Source organism: Mya arenaria, chromosome 15 (assembly GCF_026914265.1).
Source record: "Mya arenaria isolate MELC-2E11 chromosome 15, ASM2691426v1".
NCBI lineage: Eukaryota > Metazoa > Mollusca > Bivalvia > Myida > Myidae > Mya > Mya arenaria.
In genome coordinates, this window is record NC_069136.1 from 15715967 (window position 1) to 15738195 (window position 22229).

The following is a 22229-nucleotide window of genomic DNA, read 5'->3' on the forward strand; positions in this document are numbered from 1 at the left end:
CGGGTAGGTGTTGGTATTATAGGTGAGGGAATATAAAAATAGCATTATTACTTTTCTTAATAAAGTGCAACAAGGCTTGTCCGTGCAATTGCATTGGATTCAGAGTAGACTCTATATATATGAGTTCAATCATACTAGGTATGGAAATAATTTAAAGCACTATGAATTAACTAGTGTGTCATATATCAGCTATTTAAAGCTGATCGATTTAATTGGTCTGTGATAAAATTCAGTTTTAAAATACTTGTTTAAGCAAACATAGGTCATGAAGAGAAACCAAGCATTAATAATTTGTATGCTGTGTCTAGCATTCAATGCCGGAGCAAAACCACTGATTGAAAATAGAGGGGATGATTTATCTGATAAAAAGGTATTTTTGCATAATATTTTATATCATTTATTCCGTAGTATATATTAAGTATATATTGTACATATATTGCCAAAATTATACGATATAATGAAGATACCCGAACACCAATACCTATAATGGTTTGTCAGTGGACTTGTTTAAATTTTATGACGTCTGCCACGAGGATTTTCATTTGAGATGTCACCAAAGTGCTTGTACCAATAATGAAACAATATCGAAAATTTAAACAAACTCTAGTGTTAATAATTCTTTAAAAAAAAAAAAATACGCTTATTTTGCCGAAAAGAGTTTACTTTTGCAATTGAAAAATCAATGACTTAAGGCTTGTATTTACTAAATGCTGTTTAATTGAGTTAAATATGTATTTCCAGTTGTAATTGAAATTCTAAAGTTAGTTTGCTATCCTATCACTTACAAGGAACTCGTTTACAGAATTTATATCGACGTCAAATATTTTCAAACATTATTAATATTGAATTGTTTTACATAATTGCAGATACACATGAAACAAAAACTTGTAATGTTTGGCCGAAACTCTTTCAATTTTCAAAAATGTTATGAACGCTTTTCGGCGAAATAAAGCATTTCATGTCACATTGCAATGTCTGTTGATGACGTTTTTTATTGTTAAAGTAGGTTGTTCACCTTTCAGATGAATTGTCAATGTCTTACCCAATAAAACGTGATCGAATCCCATGAAGTATGTGTTTGGTGATGTCATCTTGAACATGTTTCTTTTTGTTCTTTTACGGCGTTTTGTAAACACCATAAATTGAATTTAAGTCATATACTTCTTTTCTTTCAGTTATCATCAAATTACGAGGAGTTTCTTAAGAAAGATTTTGAGAAGAAGAGTTTTGCAGAAAAACACTGGAAAGTGTCTCGGATACTGGAATGGTTTTGTGACGAATTGGCAACGATAAATAAACGTAAGTTTTGCATTAGGTTCTCTGAATTGAACTCCTTCGTTTGCAAATAGAGTTGGGATCCCTAATCGAAATGGAAGTACTTATGGTTTTCCTATTAGTTAATTAGTATGTGTTTTATTATTAAGTTTCCTCAAGTTAATGCATACTTTAATAAGATTTACCTTTTGCGTATATACTTTATTCAGGATTGTTAGGATAAGATTGAGGTTGTGCACGAAAACTGGTTTAAACCCCCAATCAACTTATTTTACTGACCGTTCCAAGGCGGTACCTAACATTGATAAACACACCTAGTTGTTATATAGTATATATGCACTGTGTTGTTTGTGGAGTTTTGTGCTGTTGTTCCGAGTTTCTTGTTAATCTTTTTGTTTTGTTTTTCTCATTTATGTTTTGCATAGAATTCATTTCAACAAACAGTTCAAGTACAAATTCATATATATTTGTGATTTTTGTTTTTGTGTTCTATGTCTTTGCCGTTTACCCTGTGCCATTAAACGGGGTTTATGTTTCAACGTTTGGCTAATGAACCTGTTTCAGTAGCTTTTCATATTTTAAAAACTATTTTACTATTTTAAAAAGTAAAGGATTTTTTAATGTATTCTGATGTTTAACTTATTTAACTTAAATAAACAAAGCAAAACAAAAAACATATGAATGAATAAAACAAAAAAGCGATATTTTGGTGTTTTTGTCACTGGAAAATGTGTGGCCACGTTCATTGAAAACATTATTTATATAGTCCGATTTTGACCCGTGAGCTTTGACCCTTTGGACAAGTCCACTGTTAGATTCGTTAATAGGTAAAGTGTGTCATTTTGGCGTTCCCTTTCAGACCTACTTAACTTATAGTATATAGCTAGTTATTAAACCGCTTAGTGCCGAAAACACTTTAAAAGGACATATAGTGCAGTAGGTAATTGTAGAGTTGTAATAAAAACAGTTGTTCGAAACAGAGTTCGAATCATTTTCGGGTAACATTTGTATGTCTTTTCTATCCTTTTTTATTATTTTGAGTAAGTTCAAAACAAAATGTTTCCCAATCGAAATATGCATTCTATTTTTGTTATTGCTTTTTAGTTGTCCATGTTTATCCATAAATAAAAATGGTATTTCATAGAAATTAACAACCATATTTTAAATAAATTATTAAATATTTTTAAATATCGTACAATAAGCTTCGGTCGCGATTTCTAAGCACAAACGATTTGACCTACAAATGGTCTCAATATCTTTGATGAAAACTACTCTTAATTTGTACGACTTTCACAAACATTACGTGGGATGTCTACATGTATATATTGAAAATAGGACATTGGAGAAAAAATGAGTTATGAACTTATAACCCATATATCCTATGATTAGAGATGCAGCGCGCTACTGCCACGGCTATATCATCTTGTGCATAATCTGTTTAACTTTACCACTATGAGCTATGATTGCAATAAGCAAATTACCCATCATAATGGTTAAACAATATATATATATATATATATATATATATATATATATATATATATATATATATATATAATAAAATACATTCACATAAATGTCAAATGAGAAAAATATAATAATGTATTGCAATTAAACAAGATGCAGCTTTATAGAAGATACTCGGCCGTAGTAAACCAGCGGGTTGACTAGTGTCCGAATTGTTTGAGTGTTCGACATGTCATAGAGATTGTTTTGGTTTCATTAGTACTGAATTATATCAGAGTATTGCAATGTTTGACTGAACACGAGTACTTTTTCAATACTGAAACACTAACGCAAATATCTCTGGAGCGGAAAATAGTAAAACATTATTTGATTGGTAATAGATTTGCACACATACATTAAATGTAAGTTTTTATATGCTGTACAAGTCTCTTAATACATTGTGCAATATGTCTTATGCGTGCTTAATTGTCCATTTAAAACTACATGTATACATATCATGCCTATTTATTTCAGCTTTTGAACCGGAGGTTTTGTCGCCATTTGAAACAAGGACTGTTACAATAGATATTATCTGCGCCTACTACAAGTCGGTAGGCGACTGCAAAGCCGTTGGAATGTATTGCATGAACACGGACTGTCCATGACAGCTGTAACACTGAGTAATACAGAATTCGGTTGCAACAAAAAATACGCGAATTCTTATGATGCACTTAACAAACCGCTCTGAAGGTTTTTAAGACTGAAGATTTTAGCTTCTTCAAAGTGAAAGAGTGTGAAACTGCTTGTTATTCCGTATTTACTTTAGCAAGATAACATTATTGTGTACATTGTAAATCCTTGCCACATTGAAATATAAATTGGTATTCTTTCATTGTACTTGATGCTCAAATATGTTTTAATAAATTTGATTTGCTCTTTTTCATTTGTATATTAGCTTCATGATTGTCTAATCGATCAATTGGTCGATTTTTTTATTCGGCAAATTATTTCTTGATTTTGTTTCTGCTACCAAAAACTACAAGTTATATGCTTAAACCCTTAGTTTAAGCCTTTAAATGCCCCCACCCCTCCCCCACCCCCACCCCCACCCCCACAAAATACTATATTTCGCGTGCAGTACACAACTTCTGTGTATTGATCTTAATCTACTTTCCTTGATCCCTCTTATCAGATCTCCAATCTGAGTATCCTGCTGGGCATTTTTTGAGGTTTCATTATCATATACCCTAAATGGCCCTACGCCAATAAACTAATGTACAGGAAATTACAGGGGATTATCATGCCAAACATTCCTTAAACTAGGCCTTTAAGGTAGTAGGCCAGTTTGCTTATGGTTTGCAACTAAACGCTCTTATAGCATATAATAATAACGATGTTTAATAATATATCATTATAAAATTGATAATTCACAAGGACAAAGTACATAATAAAACAAAAAAAACTCATCATACCACTTTCTTTTCACAAGTAAGAACTTCCTTCTTTATCTTTATTGTAATGCAAACAAAGCAGGACCGTATTACACCAAAATCAATCAAGTCCGAAAACAATGTGTTTACGTATTTTAGCGATTTGTTCACCCTTAAAAGATGATCTGCCTTATTTTACTGGAAACAATCATAATCGGGGAAACATTTCTATACCTTTAACACTATCAGAGATCTAAAAAGCGTGACCGAAACTCCTTTAGTTTTATTTGACTAATTCTGCAATGACGAATGGGATTTTTTAGTTTAAGTTCATCATGACTTATTCAAATTTTAATTTTATTTAGTTCATTTATGTAAATTTCACAGAAAATCAGGGTGAATTCTGACAGCCCAATGGCCGAAAAATATATTTTTGAATCAACCTATTTTGTGAACCTTAATTGCAATCAATTATGCCTGTAAATTTCCTTTTCCAGTATTCAAGTTTCATTCAATGTCTATTGTCTGATTTCGTTACTAATATAATTCAGATGTAATAGCAGGCCATTTTTGATTACATTATGCATTCTCATGATTGATGGAATTTATTAAACCTTTGATTTTACTGATGATATTTGCCAAATAAGCAACTTGCATTATTTGATTTGTAATAGATGTGCACACATACTTTAAATGTACATGTAAGTTGTTTATATGGTGTACAAGTCTCTTAATATATTGTATAATAAGTCACATGCGTGCTTAATTGTCCATTTAAAACTACATGTATACATATCATGCCTATTTAAATCAGCTTTTGAACCGGAGGTTATGTCGCTATTCGAAACAAGGACTGCTACAATAGATATTATCTGCGCCTACTACAAGTCGGTAGGGGACTGCAAAGCTGTTGGAATGTATTGCATGAACACGGACTGTCCATGACAGCTTTAACACTGAGTTATACCGAATTTGTTTGCAACAAAAAATACGCGAATTCTAATGATGCTCTTAACAAACCATTCTGAAGGATTTATGAGTGGAGATTTTAGCTTGTTCAAAGTGAAAGAGTGTGAAACTGCTTGTTATTCCGTATTTAATTTAGCAAGATAACATTATTGTGTACATTGCAAATCCTTGCCACATTGTAATATAAATTGGTATTCTTTCATTGTACTTGATGCTCAAATAAGCCTTAATAAATTTGATTTGCTCTTTTTCATTTGTTTATTAGGTTCATGATCGTCTAATCGATAAATTGGTCGAGTTTTTTATTAGGCTAATTATTTCTTGATTTTGTTTCTGCTACCAAAACTACAAGGTATATGCTTAAAGGCTTAGTTTAAGCCTTCTACAAGTGCCCCCCCTCCTCAATTTTTGTTTATATATTTCGCGTACAGTAAACAACTTCTGTGTATTGATCTTAATCTTTATTGATAACTGCTGGCTATCTAAGAGCTGAGTGACTTTTTGGAGGTTTTATTATAGAAATGAACAAATGATCACGTCTAATAGTGTTGGTAAACTTCTTCAAATAATAATAAAATCATTAATACAATGCCAATGCTTTAGAATAAGAATAAGAGTTATGATATATGTTATAAGTAATAGCCCATTACTATGATTCTACATGTTGCTTCACAATTTGGATATTACAATGGTGATTATGTATTTTAAGTGGATATATACATATATATTAAAACACTCTTATTTGTTTATTCAAATAAATATATACATTAATCTAGCTATGCATACTGTATTTACAAGAATTGAATATGTATTAGTGAGACAATGAGATAATCAACTCTAAAAGTTTTATATCTAAATGGTCCTGAGCCAATAAACAAATAAACAGGAAAATGACCCCTGCTGTGACACCAGTGCAATAAACAAGGGATGCACAGCAGGGAAATATCATGCCAAACATTTCTAGGATACTAGGCCTTTCAGAACTTTTATATAATCAGTTTTAGCATTACAGGTTTTGTTAAAAGCAAAGACACTAAATTATTCTTAACTTTAAAAATAAAAAAATGATAAGAAATATTACACAATGCAATAACATGTTTTATGGTCGGGTAAAAAATAGGTGAGGTCGGGAAACCCGAAATAAATCGTTTTATTCCTTAAATCATTCTATATATGTATGTGTTAACTCCGTTGGAAATACGTGCTTGCTAATAAAAAAATTTTTATTAACAACTGGTTGGAACGGGAGCGGCAAAGACGTTTAATTGGTTATAGGAATTACGGACGTCGTGATAAATGATGATACATATTTCGCTAAGATGCAAGCGAACGGGCGGAGAAACGAACTATAGATGTAAAAAGTGTTTCAATGCAGCTGGATGGAAGGGCTAAGTTAAGGAAGTATTTATGGTAACTAGTGATTTCATACCGGTAACCCGTATCAGGTAAGGTAATGAATAATGAATAATTATAAGGATTGAGTAAAAGCAGAAGTGTGCGTGAGACGTGGTTATTATTAAGGATAAACGATCATAAGAACTCAAGCAGCTATGCATTTCTGATGGAAAAGATATAATAACAACGCGAAGAAATCAATTATGATAGGGCAATCGTAATAACCAACGAAGCATATAATACAATTCTAATATCGTAATAGCGCCAGAGAACATGAAATGCAACGAAGTATAACGGATAATATATTAATACGTAAATGTAAAAATGCCGAGATAAATCATTCCTTTCACACAATTTGCCGATATATTACGAAGTTATGGACTGTTCTTGTATGTAGCGAAGGAACAAAATCTTAGTATTTTTTGACACAGGCTAAAAAAATTAATGCTTATTAGCAAAAATATATTTAATCACCTCGCATCAAAACAGTCCTCTTGACTCTATAGTTCACGCAATAACTGTGGTATCAGCAATGCTCGAATTGTCCCTACCTCTAAACTTACTTGTAACCAAATGAAGTATGTGGTTTTAAAGGTGATCATTATAAAATGATACTCGTCAGCATTTGATTATATGCACCTTTTAACAACTTTCTTTGAGGGACTTTTAGTACTATTGCATACTGCGTCAAAATAATGAGTTATATACGATTTATCAGGTTTATCAATGAAAATAAATGAATTCAATGTATTCAACCGTTTTATTTTATTGCTTACGTAGATATCTTTCAAAAACCACAAATGAGTTTACATCAACACGGATGCAATAACAAAAAAGCTATTTGCCAATTATAGATTATCAATCGGGTTGTAGCTTCATTGGCATGTGTCATAAGTTATCAAATTATTCTGAAATGTTATTTTTATGTACTTCTTTCTTATTTTAAAATAGTATTTTGTAGTTACAGAGTGGTTGAGGTAAGGTATACCGTTTAGCCTTCCAAAAACCTCTCTTTCGTAGTTTCCCTTCCCTTTGAAGTTACAGAGTGGTTGAGGAAGGTCTCCAGGTGATCGTTCGAACGTATTCTCTTTAACAGTTAACCATCAAATTGTAGTTTTAGGGTGGTAGAGGTAAGGTTCCCCAAAACAACTGCTATTGTATAGTTACTTGTTACATAGAAGTTCTCAGTGGTGGAGGTTGGTCCTTAAAACAACTTCTCTTGAATAGTCCCAATCATATTGTAGTTTCCGGGTGGTTGGGGGTAAGGTTTCCCATTCATCCCCCAAAAAACTAATTTTGGAAAGTTCCCCGTTACCCTTAAGTTCGCAATGGTTAAGGTATGATCTCCCGTTGATCCTCAAAACAACTTTTCTTTATCTCCATCTCCTGGTAGTTTCAGTAGTTTCTTGTATTGTTCTCAACGAGTTTGTGGTTCCAGAGTGGTTGAGAAAAGACCTCCCGTTAGTCAACAAAACAAAGCATCTTGTATTGTTCTCCATCACTTTTTAGTTTCAGAGTGGTAAGGTCTTCCGTTGATCCTCCAAAGTGCTTCCTTTTATTATCCTCATAACTCGCTGGTGTTATTGAAATGACTTAAACATACACAATCAATTATTGGTCATTATAAAAAGTAACATCGGTGTTTAAAGTTAAATATATTACGATCATAATATTTCTGTTCATTATACGTCACTACCTTATCTAATTGTTATCAATTAATTTAAAATTATGTACTAAATACACGTAAAACCTTTATCCTTACCCGTCGATCCTCCTCAGAGTGTCGAGCAGTTTACAAATAGTTACAAATATCTTGATATGATATTGAATTCATGAAATATGTGCCTGTCATCAATGTCCTGTTTGAAAGGGTGGTTTTTAAAACTACGTATGACTAGGATGGTTCTGGGGCTTGGTGTAAAAATAGTTACTTATTTAAAAAAATAACCATTCTAATTTTGCAAGAAGGTTTGTGGCAATTTGATTGGGTTCAGATTATGAGATAGTCATTAGCTCCAGGATGCTGGGACATAGTACGTAATGTTACTAAACATTTCTTTATTTAATGAATGACGTTTAGAGAGTATAAAATGGAAGACTTTAAAATTTGTGATATAGTTTGTTTTTGCTTCCATAATGAAGAGAAACCCAGGGATACTGGTGTGTATTCTCTGCCTAGCAACGTGTGCCGGGGCAAAACCATACTTGAAAAATGGAGGAGATTATATACAGGACAAAAAGGTATTTTTGGGTTAAATTTAATTTTATTTGTTCCATTCAATATATCTTACATACACATTGATGTCCATATTAATTAGTTTCTTTTTATTTCCCATTACTGTTATAGATAAAAGCTTTGATAGGATAACATCACAGATTTAAGGATAAAACAATGAATAATACATTTTTGACTTGTTATTTTTGATTATGTTTTCTTGTATATTCGATAAAAGTATTCTTATAAAACTGATTTATATTCTTTGTTTAGAACAGAGTGATATATCCCAATAACAATTGTTCTGTTTTACTAGTATACAGACAAATCAAAACTTCTTAAGAACATGAAAAATACTACTACATCTTGCCATAAATCTTTCGTTTATATTTTACAAGACTTTTTGTGCATACACTTAAAATTCGATCAGGTAGATATGCCAGAAATCGAACGCCTCAACAAGGAAGGAATTGTATAGTAATACTACTGATATTGAAAATTTTACATTCCATTGTTTAGTAATGAATTATTAATCTCAGAAAGAAATTCTTCGTTGTTATTAAAACATCTCTTTGTCTTCAAATATACTTAGTTTTTGATAATTATGAAAGTTTCTTTATATCTTAAAGACGCTCTTGTGATTACAGTGTTAACTTGTAAAAGATACAAGTCAAATTCAACTTCCAATTATATATTTAATACAATTTACTTGTACATATATCTATATAAAAAACTACAGAAACAAGCTCAGTAGCCAAAACTTTAAACATTAACCCCGTTTAATGGCACAGGGTAAACGCGAAAGACATATAAAAAATCACAAACAAGAAACATGGAACAACAGAACAAAAATCCACAAACAACACATTGCATTTATACTATATGATAAAACTGGGTATGTATATCAAGGATTGTTAGATACCGCCATGGAACGGTCAGAAAATGTGAATGTTAAAAATACGCATCGGTTGAACAATTTACGTATTTAAGACGGTGTACGTTGTATGTTTTGTTCTGTTCTGTTCTAATATATTGTGATAAAACGCGCTTAATTATCACCGTTGAATATATATGTTTAGTGCTGTTGATATTGACAAACAGTTTTTAACTTTGTCATTTTGTTATCTTTTGATATCGTTTTATCCTGATCAAAATGTGTTTTGTTTGTATTCTGTTTTCTACTATTATCAGGTAATATCAAATTACGAGATGTTTCTCAAGAAAGCTTCGGAGGAAACGGGTATTCAACAAAGCCACTGGAATATGCCTTTTATACAAGAATGGTTTTATGACATGTTTACATCGAAAAACAAACGTAAGTTTTCAAAACGTTAAGCATTATTTTGTTGTCCTGCCATGCATTTGAGATTACCCATTATTCACTTATGACGATACACCAGTTCAGGGTTGCATTATGATTTATTATCATGACGGAGAGAGCTAATATAACCTTTGAATTTAATTCAATATTCTGCAAAATGACCCCGTCAAAGTTGCAACTAACTCTTGTGCGTACATATATGAGCATCACTAGACAATAGGTACCATATACTTAGTTTTTGTTTGCTCATACAATTTCAACATTTATAACATAAACTTGTATTGAATTTATTAGGCGAAGCCTGTTTTTCTTTGATCATGTTCATAAAGCATCTTCGTAAAAAATGTTCAAGTTAGTGAAAGGCTGCTTTTTTCTATAAGTTGTATTGAAAGAAAACTAAGAATGTTTTTGCATTAACACTATAAAAATAAGTATGAACAAATTTCAAACAATAAGCGAATATGAATAAATTTGATAACAAAAAGGTGTAGTTTAATATAATCACTGTTTCAGATAAGACATACTGTCACAAAGTTAATGATTTTTACTAAGAAACACGATGAATAGCCCCACAGTCTCATTTGGTTTTTGACATATGCTTTTAATTATAAATTAGCTTAACAACAAGATGGTATTCCAAGAAGACAGCCAATACCGAATAAGTATACAGCGCAAAACTTAAGGCACAAATAAGATAGTAAAGACTGTTACAAAATACGAGCGAAAGTAATAACTCTCTCAGAGTCAATGAAGGGTATTGTGGGAGCATATCATTGCAAACTTCTTTGACGATTGGCGTACGGGGTTATCCATTTTAAACTTTATAATGAATAATTCGAATATTTATAACTTTCAGATGTTCAACCGACAGACGAGTCGCTTTCTTTTGTTTCGTCGGATATTCTCTGCGCCTACTACCAATCTATAGGTGACTGCGCATCCGTTGCAATATATTGCGTAAACACGGACTGTCTCTGAGAGTTTTTAAAGCTTAACAAAAATCAAAGATTCGTATTGATCGTCTTTGCCAATTTATGTACATGAATTTAAACAAACCAACCAGTCGTAAACGTTTTTATTTTCCTGAGTTGTTATATAATCTTAACCTCTTTCAACGAGTTTTCTACTGAGTTTTATTATGCATCTGCTTTAGCAAGATCAGGTATAATGATTGCCTACATTTTAGAATGTTCAATAAAGGCAATAACAATAAAGTATTTCCCAAATTGTTACATGTTATAATCAAATAACCAATGAAAGTGAATTAAATTAGTAACAATATGCAAACAGTGCTTCATTGTAAACTAAAACTAGTTTTAGTTAATTCTCAATGTGAAATTTCCATTATTGCAATGCAACGATGTATATTATATTGGATATATACCTGTTTGTTATTTACCTCAATCAATGCTCATATTTGATATACTAGAATTTGAAATAAATGCTGGTAAAACAAGACTAATACTAATATTTAGTGTTCTTGATTATCATATTAAAGTATTTTGTGTCCTTTCTCTGTATATCGAACTATTATAGCTGTGTAACGTCGTAATATTTTCCAGTTTTCAACCACGTAATACCAAAATACGTTAATAAATATGCTACCAGTAGCGCCAGTGTCTCGCTTCTGACATTAAGAGGGTGGTATTTGAATGCATCTTGGGGAGTGTTCGCGCAATAACTTGTTCCAGGAATCCGAAAATAGGTGAATATAAATTTGCTTAAGATCCAATATGTTTTATGTATCATTTGACAGTGTTTTTTGTGTTCAGAAAAAGAAACGTATTTCTTTACCGACAAAAGTAAGCATAACAAAAGTTATTTTGACTTTGATAATAAAACATATCAAGCAAATTCCTTTCAAATAATACCAACATTATATTGGATAACAAGGCATCAAAATTCTACGTTATGGTGAATAGAGCTATCAGAGAAATATGTAATTTGTTTTTCGGATTTCTTAAATTCCGAGTGAACTCTTGTTAAAACATTTTCTAACGTAAACTTTTGGGGTTATTTACTGTAACATACTGTTACACCCGATAAACTGTTACTTGTAACATTAAATGCTATTTTGGCAAGAACATATATCAAAACACAACACAATATTTTGTTTATATTGATGTCAATATTAATTATGAGTGAACATTTAATTGTTGAAAATTGTCATTGATAACCATAGTGACTATAACATGTTTGTTTTGTTGGCCTTAGGCTCAATAGAAATCAGGTAGATTAACATTTTCCTGTGCGTTTAAGTCAGTGTCCAATATTTTAACTAAGTGTTATCATCATGATTTCTGTCAGTGTCTCATATTTAAAAAAAGGGGAGCAATGTAAGAGAAATGCCTTAAACTGTCCAACATTTTATAGAAAGTAAACATATCGGCCGTATGGGCCTCAATTTGTCTTTTTCTATGAAATAGTGGACATATTGAGTCCTTTCTCTCTTACTTAAAGTAACTTGGTGTTTTACTGACCGTTCCAAGGAATCAACCCCATTCATATTGATAGATATTTTGCATGTGTGGTCTATTTGTGCCGTTTAAACATTTTGTGTATCTCATCTTGTGTCGTTTGGGCTTTATCCCCGTGCCTCTTAAAAGGATTTATACTCTGTTATTATTATTGGAACTGTTCGTATGATTCTCATTGTGTTATTGGTAGCACAACAAAACATTTGGAGGGTCATGTGACCATTCCGAGTGCGTGCAACGGAACGAAGTTTGATAGTTAGAAAACATCATTACTCTTATCATAGTCGGTAAGACCAACGTCATCTTGATAGGTCGTACTAAACATGATGATGATGACGACGACGACGATGATGATGATGATGATGATGATGATGATGATGCTGATGCTGCTGCTGGCGGTGAGTTTGGGCGAAAATAACATTTTTGAAAAAAAATTACATTTTGGCTAAAATAAAGTTATTTTCGGGAAAAAAAGATTTTAATAAAAATATGGTTAGTTTTCGCAAAAATAACCTTTTTTCGCGAAAATAGCATTTTTGACAAAAATAAGGTTATTTAAGGCGAAAAATAAGATTTTGATAAAAATCTGAATATAGGCTTACCTTTGGCGAAAATTAAATTTTTGATAAAAATATAGTTACTTTTTGGCTAAAATAAAGTTATTTTCGCGAAAATAAGATTTTAATAAAAATCTGAAAAGGGTGAGTTTGGGCGAAAATAACATTTTTGAAAAAAGAATTTAGTTACATTTTGGCTAAAATAAAGATGTTTTCGCGAAAAAAAGATTTTAATAAAAATCTGAAAATATGGTTAGTTTTGGCGAAAATAAAAGTTTTAAAAAATATAGCTACTTTTTAGTGAATTTGATTAATGAGAAATCTACACGACGGTACCTAGTCGCAGACATGTACAATAATGTTCCAGCATAAGTTAAATCGTCAAGAAACCGGTCGAACACAGATTAGAAGATTTATTCAGGTTATAAAAATACTCCACCAATGAAACTCCTAATTCTACTCTCTTACAAGTATTGCTCTGTAAGACAGAATATAATTTGAAAACAATTTTAAATTCGAGTCTTTAGCAGAGGCAGCTCCAGGAATTGTTGTAAGAGTGGGCGCAACTAAGGGGCGAAATATTTACCGTGTGCGCCTTCCCCGTAAAAATATATTGTTTTAATACGGTTTTTATTTACAGAACCTTAGCAGTATTTTTAATCAACTGTTGTAAATCTATTGATGTCAATCTATGCAAATAATTGATACAGAAATTATTAGAATAATTCGTTAAATTAATGGCATTCTAAGGCAATCAAAATCGTATAACCATTATTGAACAATATTAACCATTCCATGAACAATTATATAACTAACTACAGAGCTTTTTCATTCGATTTTTATTTCTTCAATTAACCAAAATATTTCCATGGATGTACACTATGTAAATATTCCATAAATATCCATGTACTTGTATTAATTAGATTTTAATCATTATAATGACTAGAACAGAGATATTGATGGTCACATGTAAGACATCTTGTTGTTGCATATGTATGAAGAGTTGATATCTTGCATAACACAAACTAAACTTAAGGAGTGGTATTTGATGTGCAACTTAAGACAATCTTATGGTCATACGTCATTGATTTCATTCACTGTATTGGTTTGTTATTTATAGCATGCAATCCAATACGCTTCATCAATCCTAGACCCAATTCAGACCAATATTGAATACCACCCCTATTCTGTTCAGTTACATTTGTTTAGGCAATATCTATTAAAATACATGCACACTAGGCGTATTTCAGACAGAACTGACATTAAACCTTTAGGCTTTTACACCATCATCAGATATACAAAATTTAAACAATGTTTCAACGGACGATCTGTACGTTGCCCGAAATCCGTGATGTGGTTCTGAATTGGATTGTGACAATAGATAGACTGTCATCTGGTTAGTCTCGAAACATTGTAAGCCACTGGTCAGGATGTATTCACTGAAACAGTTAAGTTATATTAAGTAAGGTATACATGATGATTGTAAGTTTCAATGAAAGATTTCAGAACAGTTTACCGCTTGAGCCCCAAAACTTGGCAATAACTATAAAATGTTTACTTTTGATCTTCACGAGGTGTAATATATTGCAATCTTACACTGAAACAGACATATTGCATTTTAATTTGAATGTCTTATAAGAATATAAAATGAAAGTTAATCGTGGTTTTGTAGAAAAACACGCTTAATTGTATGAAAATGAAAAGTCAATTCTTTAAATTGTGATGAAGTCCTGTGTGCGCTGACCTGTGATTTTGATGTGAAAGTGGGCTAAAATTTAAAACAATGAAATTATATCAAATTTATATTTGTCACTGTTTTAAAACGTTAAATATCGGTTTAACTTCACTAATAAACCTCTGAAAAATGTATAATGATAATTTGTGCTCATTTGATTGTTTTTAAATAAAGACAAAGCCTTTATATGTATTTTCACTTGTCGAAGATAAACTTTTAAATCACCACTTGGCAGTCACGAACATTGTTTTAGGTTATAGTTAGTTCATTTTTTTCTGAGAAATTCAGTTCATCGACAGGCAAAACCGTACTTCCGGTTTATACCTTGTCTCGTACGTTCTAGATGAGTCCGCGCACTTCCATGTACCCCTCAGATGAGTCACGTGTAAAAGGAGCGTATCCATGTCACCAATATCCAAGTGCTCTATATCCAGACAAAGTGAGCGCGCACCGGGGACGGAAATGTTATAAACGCACACCTGGTTTTCGTTGTAGGACATCGGATAGTTTAGAGACGTGAAAGTCCCATTACGCTCAACAAATGTCCCCCCACAGCTTGGCTGACTACGTGTAGCTATAAAGAAAATAATCAGTCAACAGTTATCTATCATTTTTTATTATTGTCAATAAAAAGCGTATGTTTACACACGCTCTAAAAGAAGACTCATTAAAAAAACTTATTGCGCTAACAAAAGTTACAAAACCAAACGTTATTTGTGTTTAACGACATTTAAATCGGGCTTTCTTTCCATTATCATTGTCCTTTATTACTAGACTTTTAAGTAGGGCATTTAAGTTGAATGATCAATGCAGTGGAGATTCAAATACCGGTCTCCGCATCTGTCGGGAACCATAAAAGTTAAAACCTTGCCTCACAAACTGTTCATTGGTGAACAAATACCTGTTTCCTGGGTGAAATAAAAGACAGACAAATAGCCTTGCACAGAGAACTTTATGGCCATCGTGTTGGTTTCCGAGCAGATTCCAAGTGGGTCACCTACCGCTTCGGAATCGATATCTTGTAAACTTAAAAAAGACAATATCTAAAACGATCATCATTATCATTAACATCATAACAATCATCATCATCATCATCATCATCATCATCATCATCATCATCATCACCACCACCACCACCACCACCACCACCACCACCACCATCATCATCATCATCATCATCATCATCATCATCATCATCATCATCATCTTCAATGTCTTCCTCGTCGTTGTCATCGTCATGGTCATGCCCATCGCGCTCGACATCGTTGTCATCGTCGTCATCGTCGTTGTCATCGTATTCTATGCCACCCAATAATATGTTTTATTATATATTTATAAATAATATGGTTAAAAACATTACCGTGTCAAATAGTAAAGATTGTAAAATGAAAAATGAGTTGCCTTTACCTTGCAATCAAGACAGACGACTGGTTATTTCCGACATCAAATACGCTCATATTATATATAACTGATGAACCCAATGGCTGTATGCATATGTATCGCCCATATGGGACTACTATGTATTTCATGCACGTCGTTTCAGGTCCGAACGGCGCATATATCGGCCTTATCCTTCCGGAAGTGTTTGTCAACAACTGTCCGTCCTGACAGCCGAGTCGTCCACTTTCTTCAAATAAAACTCAGTATTACATGCATTCATATCAAGCTTAAAAGGGCTTGGTCTTTCCCTAAATATGTCATTGGTTCGATCCCTACCAGAATTGTCACTCAAAAAGGATTCTAGTGTTACTTTTTACTAAAGAAGATAAGTATGATTCCATAAGTTAATAGTTTTATGTCAGATATTAAAACTGACTTACTGACAAGATCTTCCCATTCATTAGGTGCCTCCTCGCTGAAATACATGACCAAAACGAGTGGCATTATGTACAATTCGAAGTTTTTTATATATATCCAGAACACTTCCTATTAAAAGGTTAACTGCAAAAGTAATTCCCTAAAAGAAAACCATCCAATAGGTACCCATATATTACTGTACAGTTATACTGATAGAAATCAAAGAGAGGATTGAATATATGTTTCAACGAGTACAGAAATACATAGTTGCTTCCTAAGTTTTTAAAACATTGAAGTTCTGGCTTCAAAATATACTTAAAATACTGGCAAACAGGGATATGGCGAAAGCATATTTTCTTCTTTTATTTTCTATCTCTCTTTTATCTATCTTTCTTCTTCTAGGTCATGCTATTCAGTCACTTAAAACAAATTATATCATAACTTTCCATTCAAGGCATTATTAGGATACATTAAAGCGAATGCCGTTTTTAATGCTGTTTTATAATTTTTGCCGAACCCGATTGTATATCAGTACCTTATTATGTGTGGCAATATTAACAATTACTGCATTCATATCAATATATTAAAATGATGTTACACTGCAAGTGATAAGAACAACGCACCATTATAAAACTTAACAGGATGAGCATATTTACCGAAGTAATGAACTGTAAGTTGCCCGAAATCCTGCTCGTTTAGAATATGATCTGTTCATTTGGTACACTACCAACTTGTTGTTTTGGGAACACCATGTGCCTTTCTTGCGGATGCTAATTCTGTAAAGATAAAAAACAAATATATCTGCAGTTTTAATTTGTGATCATTACTTTATAGTCGCATGTTGACACTAATGAACTTTCTCAGACTAAATATCAGGTATTTTTTCTGCGCAATAAAGTGAATAGACAGTAATAACCTTGTGTCCGGTACACACCTTGTCACTTTAGTTCCAGCCGAGTCCCTGCTTGAGTGAGATCGCTCAATTTCGGTCACTTCTAAAACGAGCCTAACATCGTGTATGTACTCTATTTCAAGACACACTGAGAGCACACCGGGAACGGAAATGATGTACAAGCAAGCCTGGTTTTCGTTGAAGGACGACGAATAGTTTTGAGAACTGAGACTCCCACTACGTTCGACGAATGTCCCCCCACAGCTTGGCGGACTACCCGAAGCTGTGACAAAATTAGGCAATCAACAGTTTTGTTTGATATTTGAATGATGTTCATAAATATAGGATACTTACAGAAGACTTGAATGGAGAATAATTTGTAAAGGTAAGTGCACTACCCAAAGGGTATTTAAACCACAACGATTCAATTTAGCGTCAGCTAAATTACAATTTCTAACAATTTGCACTGACATTTTTTTACCTTTTAGGGGGGTAAATTTATTTAATTTTGAAGGCAATAAAGAAAATGTATAGGTAAAACACAACCTCAAAAACTGTTATCTAGAGTTCAAATACCTGATTCCTGGGTGAAGAAAGATGCAGACAGATAGCCTTCAACAGTGAACTCTATCGCCATTGAGTTGGATTCCGAGCAGATCCCAAGTGTATCGCCATCAGAATAGTCTTGTAAACTTCAATAATGAAATCGGTAAATAATGTTTGTCATGATATTAGCGCATCATCCTCATCATCATCATCATCATCATCATCATCATCATCATCATCATCATCATCATCATCATCATCATCATCATCATCATCATCTTCTCCTTCTTCATCATCATCATCATCATCATCATCATCATCATCATCATCATCATCATCATCATCATCATCATCATAATCATCATCATCAAGATCATCATCATCATCATCATCATCATCATCATCATCATCATCATCATCATCATCATCATCATCATCATCATCATCATCAACCATTTAATGTTTAACAAGTTATCTTCACCTTGCTATCAAGACGGACGACGTGTTTTTTATCCCGGTGTCAAATACGCTCATACTAAACATGGCGGTTGAACGTATTGGATTTATGCATATATATCGACCGTGTGGTACGATAATGTTCGTGCCGCACGTCACCGGCGGTCCGTACAGCTGATAAATCCACCCTATATTTCCGGAAGTATTCGTCAGGAACGAGTCGATATTACAACCGAGTTTTCCACTAGCTTCAATAAAAAACACAAGACGAAAGTCATAAAAAAACAATAAATGATTTTTGATGAGCAAGATGCTACAGTGTTTGAACGTTTGAATCTTTTACTTTACAAACATTGCATAATTATTTTTACCATAACATATATAATAACTTTTTTATAGCTGTTTATATTATTAAAATACAAACACAATACAGCGGAAATGTTCGTGTATAATATAACCTGATTAAAACCACCATCGCATCAAGGTGAGGTGATAAAGTGTCCGCTGAAATAGGTCCTGGCTTTAACCCCTGCTAAGAGAACCTTCTCGCGATAGTAAGCCAATATTGCTTAAAAGTTAAAAGTTTTTAGCCAGATATCTTAACTGACTTACCGACAAGAGATTCCCACCAGGCCCAGCCTGAAAAGATCGAAATCATTTTGGGCATATGAAGAGATACAGCACATGTGCAAAATTAGACAATTTAGAATCAAACGTTTATTTTGAATATGAGTGTTATAGTCTTCAATGAAACGGTTGTGGGTCTCGTTTCCCGCAGCCCTATTGTAGTCGACAACAGTTGTCTATTACACAAAGGTAGTTACAGGCATGTTTGTGCTTGGTATTTAAATATGTAAATGTCGTTTAATGGGGTAGCGTAAAGTGGTGACTGCTATAATCAGGCTGTCTAGAGCATGTCCGAGAATGTAAAAAATAATTTGAGTGTGAACATCCGGAGCCAGTGTCTTGAACCGTTGAATCGTTGATCGCAATGGTAGATGTAATCTTGTACCGTCCATTCCTAACATAGCGTAGACGAGTAGCGTTGATAAAAATTAGTATTTGTACCGTTTGCCGCTTTGGTAGGGTAGAAAGATTCCGTTGATATCTCTGATAGGATAGTATTGTACCGTTTTGCGAAATGATAGATTAATATCTTACCGTTTATCACCTTAATATGGTTAGCTTTTACAATTGACGATATTTATAGGGCACTCTTGTACAATGGAGGGTTATGATAGGATGTTGTTGTATCAATGACCGCTTTAAGAGGGCGGAGACTACACTTTTATAGCGGTAAACAGTTCAAACACTATATTATCGAAAAGCTCAACGCTGATAGTCTAAATTTTACGTGGAAGTACAATTGACTTATATCTTACCAAATAGCCCGTGCGATGTTATTTACCGACCTCATTACGCGACTTAATTAAAATATACCGTTGATCGCTATTAACAAGTAATCTTGAACCGTTGATTGCTGTAGCTATAACGCATTGTACTGTTGACCGTCATGATAGTGTAATCTTGTACTGTTCACCGCTATGATAGTGTAGTATTGTACTATTGACCGCTCTGATAGTGAAGTATTGTATTGTAGACCGCTATCGTAGTGTAGTCTTGTACCGCTGTGATAGCATAATCCTGTACTGTTGACCGCAATGAGAGTGTAGTCTTTTAGTGCTGACCGCGACGATAGGGTAGTCTTGTACTGTTGACCGCGACGATAGTGCAGTCTTGTACTGTAGACCGCTATGATAGGGTAGTATTGTACTGTTGGTCGCTATAATAGTGCAGTATTGTACTGTTGACCGCTATGGTAGTGTAGTCTTGTACTGTTGACCGCTATGATAGGACATTCTTGTACCATTAACCGCTATGCTAGTGTAATCTTGTACTGTTGACCGCTATGATAGTACAGTTTTGTAATCCTGTTTCTTTGGCCGCTTTAGTAGTATTGTTTTGTACCGTTTACAGATATGATAGACTTATTCTGTTTCTTTACCCGCTTTGATAAGATGGTCGTGTACTGTGTGCCGCTTCGAAATGGTAGTCGTGTCCGTTTACTTTTTATGATATTGTATTATTGTACCGTTGACGGCTAGAATATGTAAGGCTTGTATCGTAGTCGGCATAAAATATTATCCCTATCATACAGTAGTACTACGCCGTTTGCGAGCTGGCATTGTTCCGCTGTTCACTATGTCATGATAGTCTAGTGCCGATGTTTGCTACGATATGAAAGCCGCTGAGTTTCGTTAGGATAGAACATTATAATTATGTTGTTCGCGAGAACAACAAAAAATGCCATAGCCCTTACAAATCGAAAACAATGTATGTGCAAACAATCGTAAAATATACTGTTCCTTACTTATCTAGTAAAATATCCTATATTCTGTATTTTGGATATGGTAATGAGGTAATGTGTTAACATCATAATTATATGTCCTATAAAACATATGTCCCTCTACATTGCATTGTTTTTATTATTTACCTCATTACTTTCATGTTAGTCATAAATTAGAGTGAATAAACGTATTGACTTCACTTAACCTCGTAGACTTTTTCGCAAATTACAGAACACCTAAAAATAAGGACATATTTAGTTTAAACATTATATATTTTACAACGAATTTGAAGAAATTTATGATATATTATACTAAGTCAATCTCGTTGGCACGATGTTCCGCGAGAGTGTGCCTTGTGTTGTGGGGGAAACCGGAGAACCCGGAGACAACCCACTTGAGACAACTAACCAAACCTGGGTCGCCTTGGTGAGAAGCGAGTGCGCTAACCGGACAACCCTATTAAACATAGGAACATATCTAAAATTCAAAGACAAAAACAATAATTCCAACAAATATATATCAAACATACCTGTCACAATGTTCACGGTCAAACACGCAACAAGAAAACCAAGTAACTTTCCATTTATTTTAAAACAAGCCATTTTAGTAAACCATTTTAATGTTGTTTACAGCTAAAACGTTTATCGGTTAGTGCAAAACAAATTATACAAACAAAGCAATATGCAATTTTGTTAATGAGGAGGAGGATGATGAATTAATTAAAAAAACATTGGTATGTGTTTGTTCACACGCTTTGTCTACCGGCGACGCAGAACGTAATGGTTGTTTTAATGATGCACTCTAATTCCAAAAAAAGATTTAATACAATTAGTAAAATTGCTTTAATATACCAAAAAAAATGAAAACATGTTGTAAACGATGGTTCTGATGAAGGATACTGAGTTTAATTTGAAAGAAAGGTGCAGAATACACCGTATTTCTACCTTATGAGACAATAGTAGATCACAGTAAATATTTTAGTACTCACAAATCATATAATATTTGTGCGTTTTCATCTATTTAATACACGGTTACACTCTTGTTATCAGTAATAAATAGTTTACATAAATACATTATTTAGTAAGTACTTAAAGGTTTATAACTCAAAATGTATGTTTGTAATACATGTGTATGTATTGATTTTGAGTATCACTTTAAGGTATCAGACCCGCAACTGTATGAATGTTGGATGCAGTGAACCAATATTGTTTGGGTATTACTTGGAAGGGTGTTGTGTTAAGAAAAAGAAAATTTATACAACATACCGAAAATAGTATAAAAGTAGCACCAAAGGAGCAAATACATCAACTGTAATAACTGTGTGTAAAACGTACTTTGTGTAATTTAGTTTACATATAAGTAATCAGCAA

The 22229-nt window shown here is 33.1% G+C and overlaps 1 protein-coding gene and 1 long non-coding RNA gene across 2 annotated transcripts; one reads left to right on the forward strand and one right to left on the reverse strand.

Moving 5' to 3' along the window:
• The first annotated feature begins 8656 nt into the window (after positions 1–8656).
• LOC128219806 (uncharacterized) lies at positions 8657–11493 on the forward strand. Its single transcript, XR_008258668.1, has 3 exons — positions 8657–8756; positions 9922–10045; positions 10908–11493. It is a non-coding gene; the product is annotated as an uncharacterized LOC128219806 (long non-coding RNA).
• A 2415-nt stretch (positions 11494–13908) lies between these two features.
• LOC128219799 (deleted in malignant brain tumors 1 protein-like) lies at positions 13909–21528 on the reverse strand. Its single transcript, XM_052927836.1, has 11 exons — positions 21389–21528; positions 19124–19150; positions 18537–18759; positions 18086–18201; positions 17552–17792; positions 17274–17393; positions 16641–16675; positions 16228–16447; positions 15722–15846; positions 15145–15394; positions 13909–14524 (listed from the first exon to the last, which is right to left on the reverse strand). The coding sequence occupies exons 1-11, from the start codon at positions 21459–21461 to the stop codon at positions 14356–14358; spliced, it is 1599 nt and encodes a 532-aa protein (XP_052783796.1). The 5' UTR covers positions 21462–21528; the 3' UTR covers positions 13909–14355.
• Positions 21529–22229: the final 701 nt, after the last annotated feature.

Bases quoted from the DNA above. Each gene is read 5' to 3' on its own strand.
- LOC128219799 (XM_052927836.1), bottom strand. From the start codon at position 21,461: ATGGCTTGTTTTAAAATAAATGGAAAGTTACTTGGTTTTCTTGTTGCG. The intron at 18,202-18,536 runs GTGAAGATAACT...TCATTATTGAAG, and splicing joins TCGTCCGTCTTGATAGCAAG to TTTACAAGACTATTCTGATG. The intron at 16,676-17,273 runs GTAAATATGCTC...CATGTATTTCAG, and splicing joins ACTTACAGTTCATTACTTCG to CGAGGAGGCACCTAATGAAT.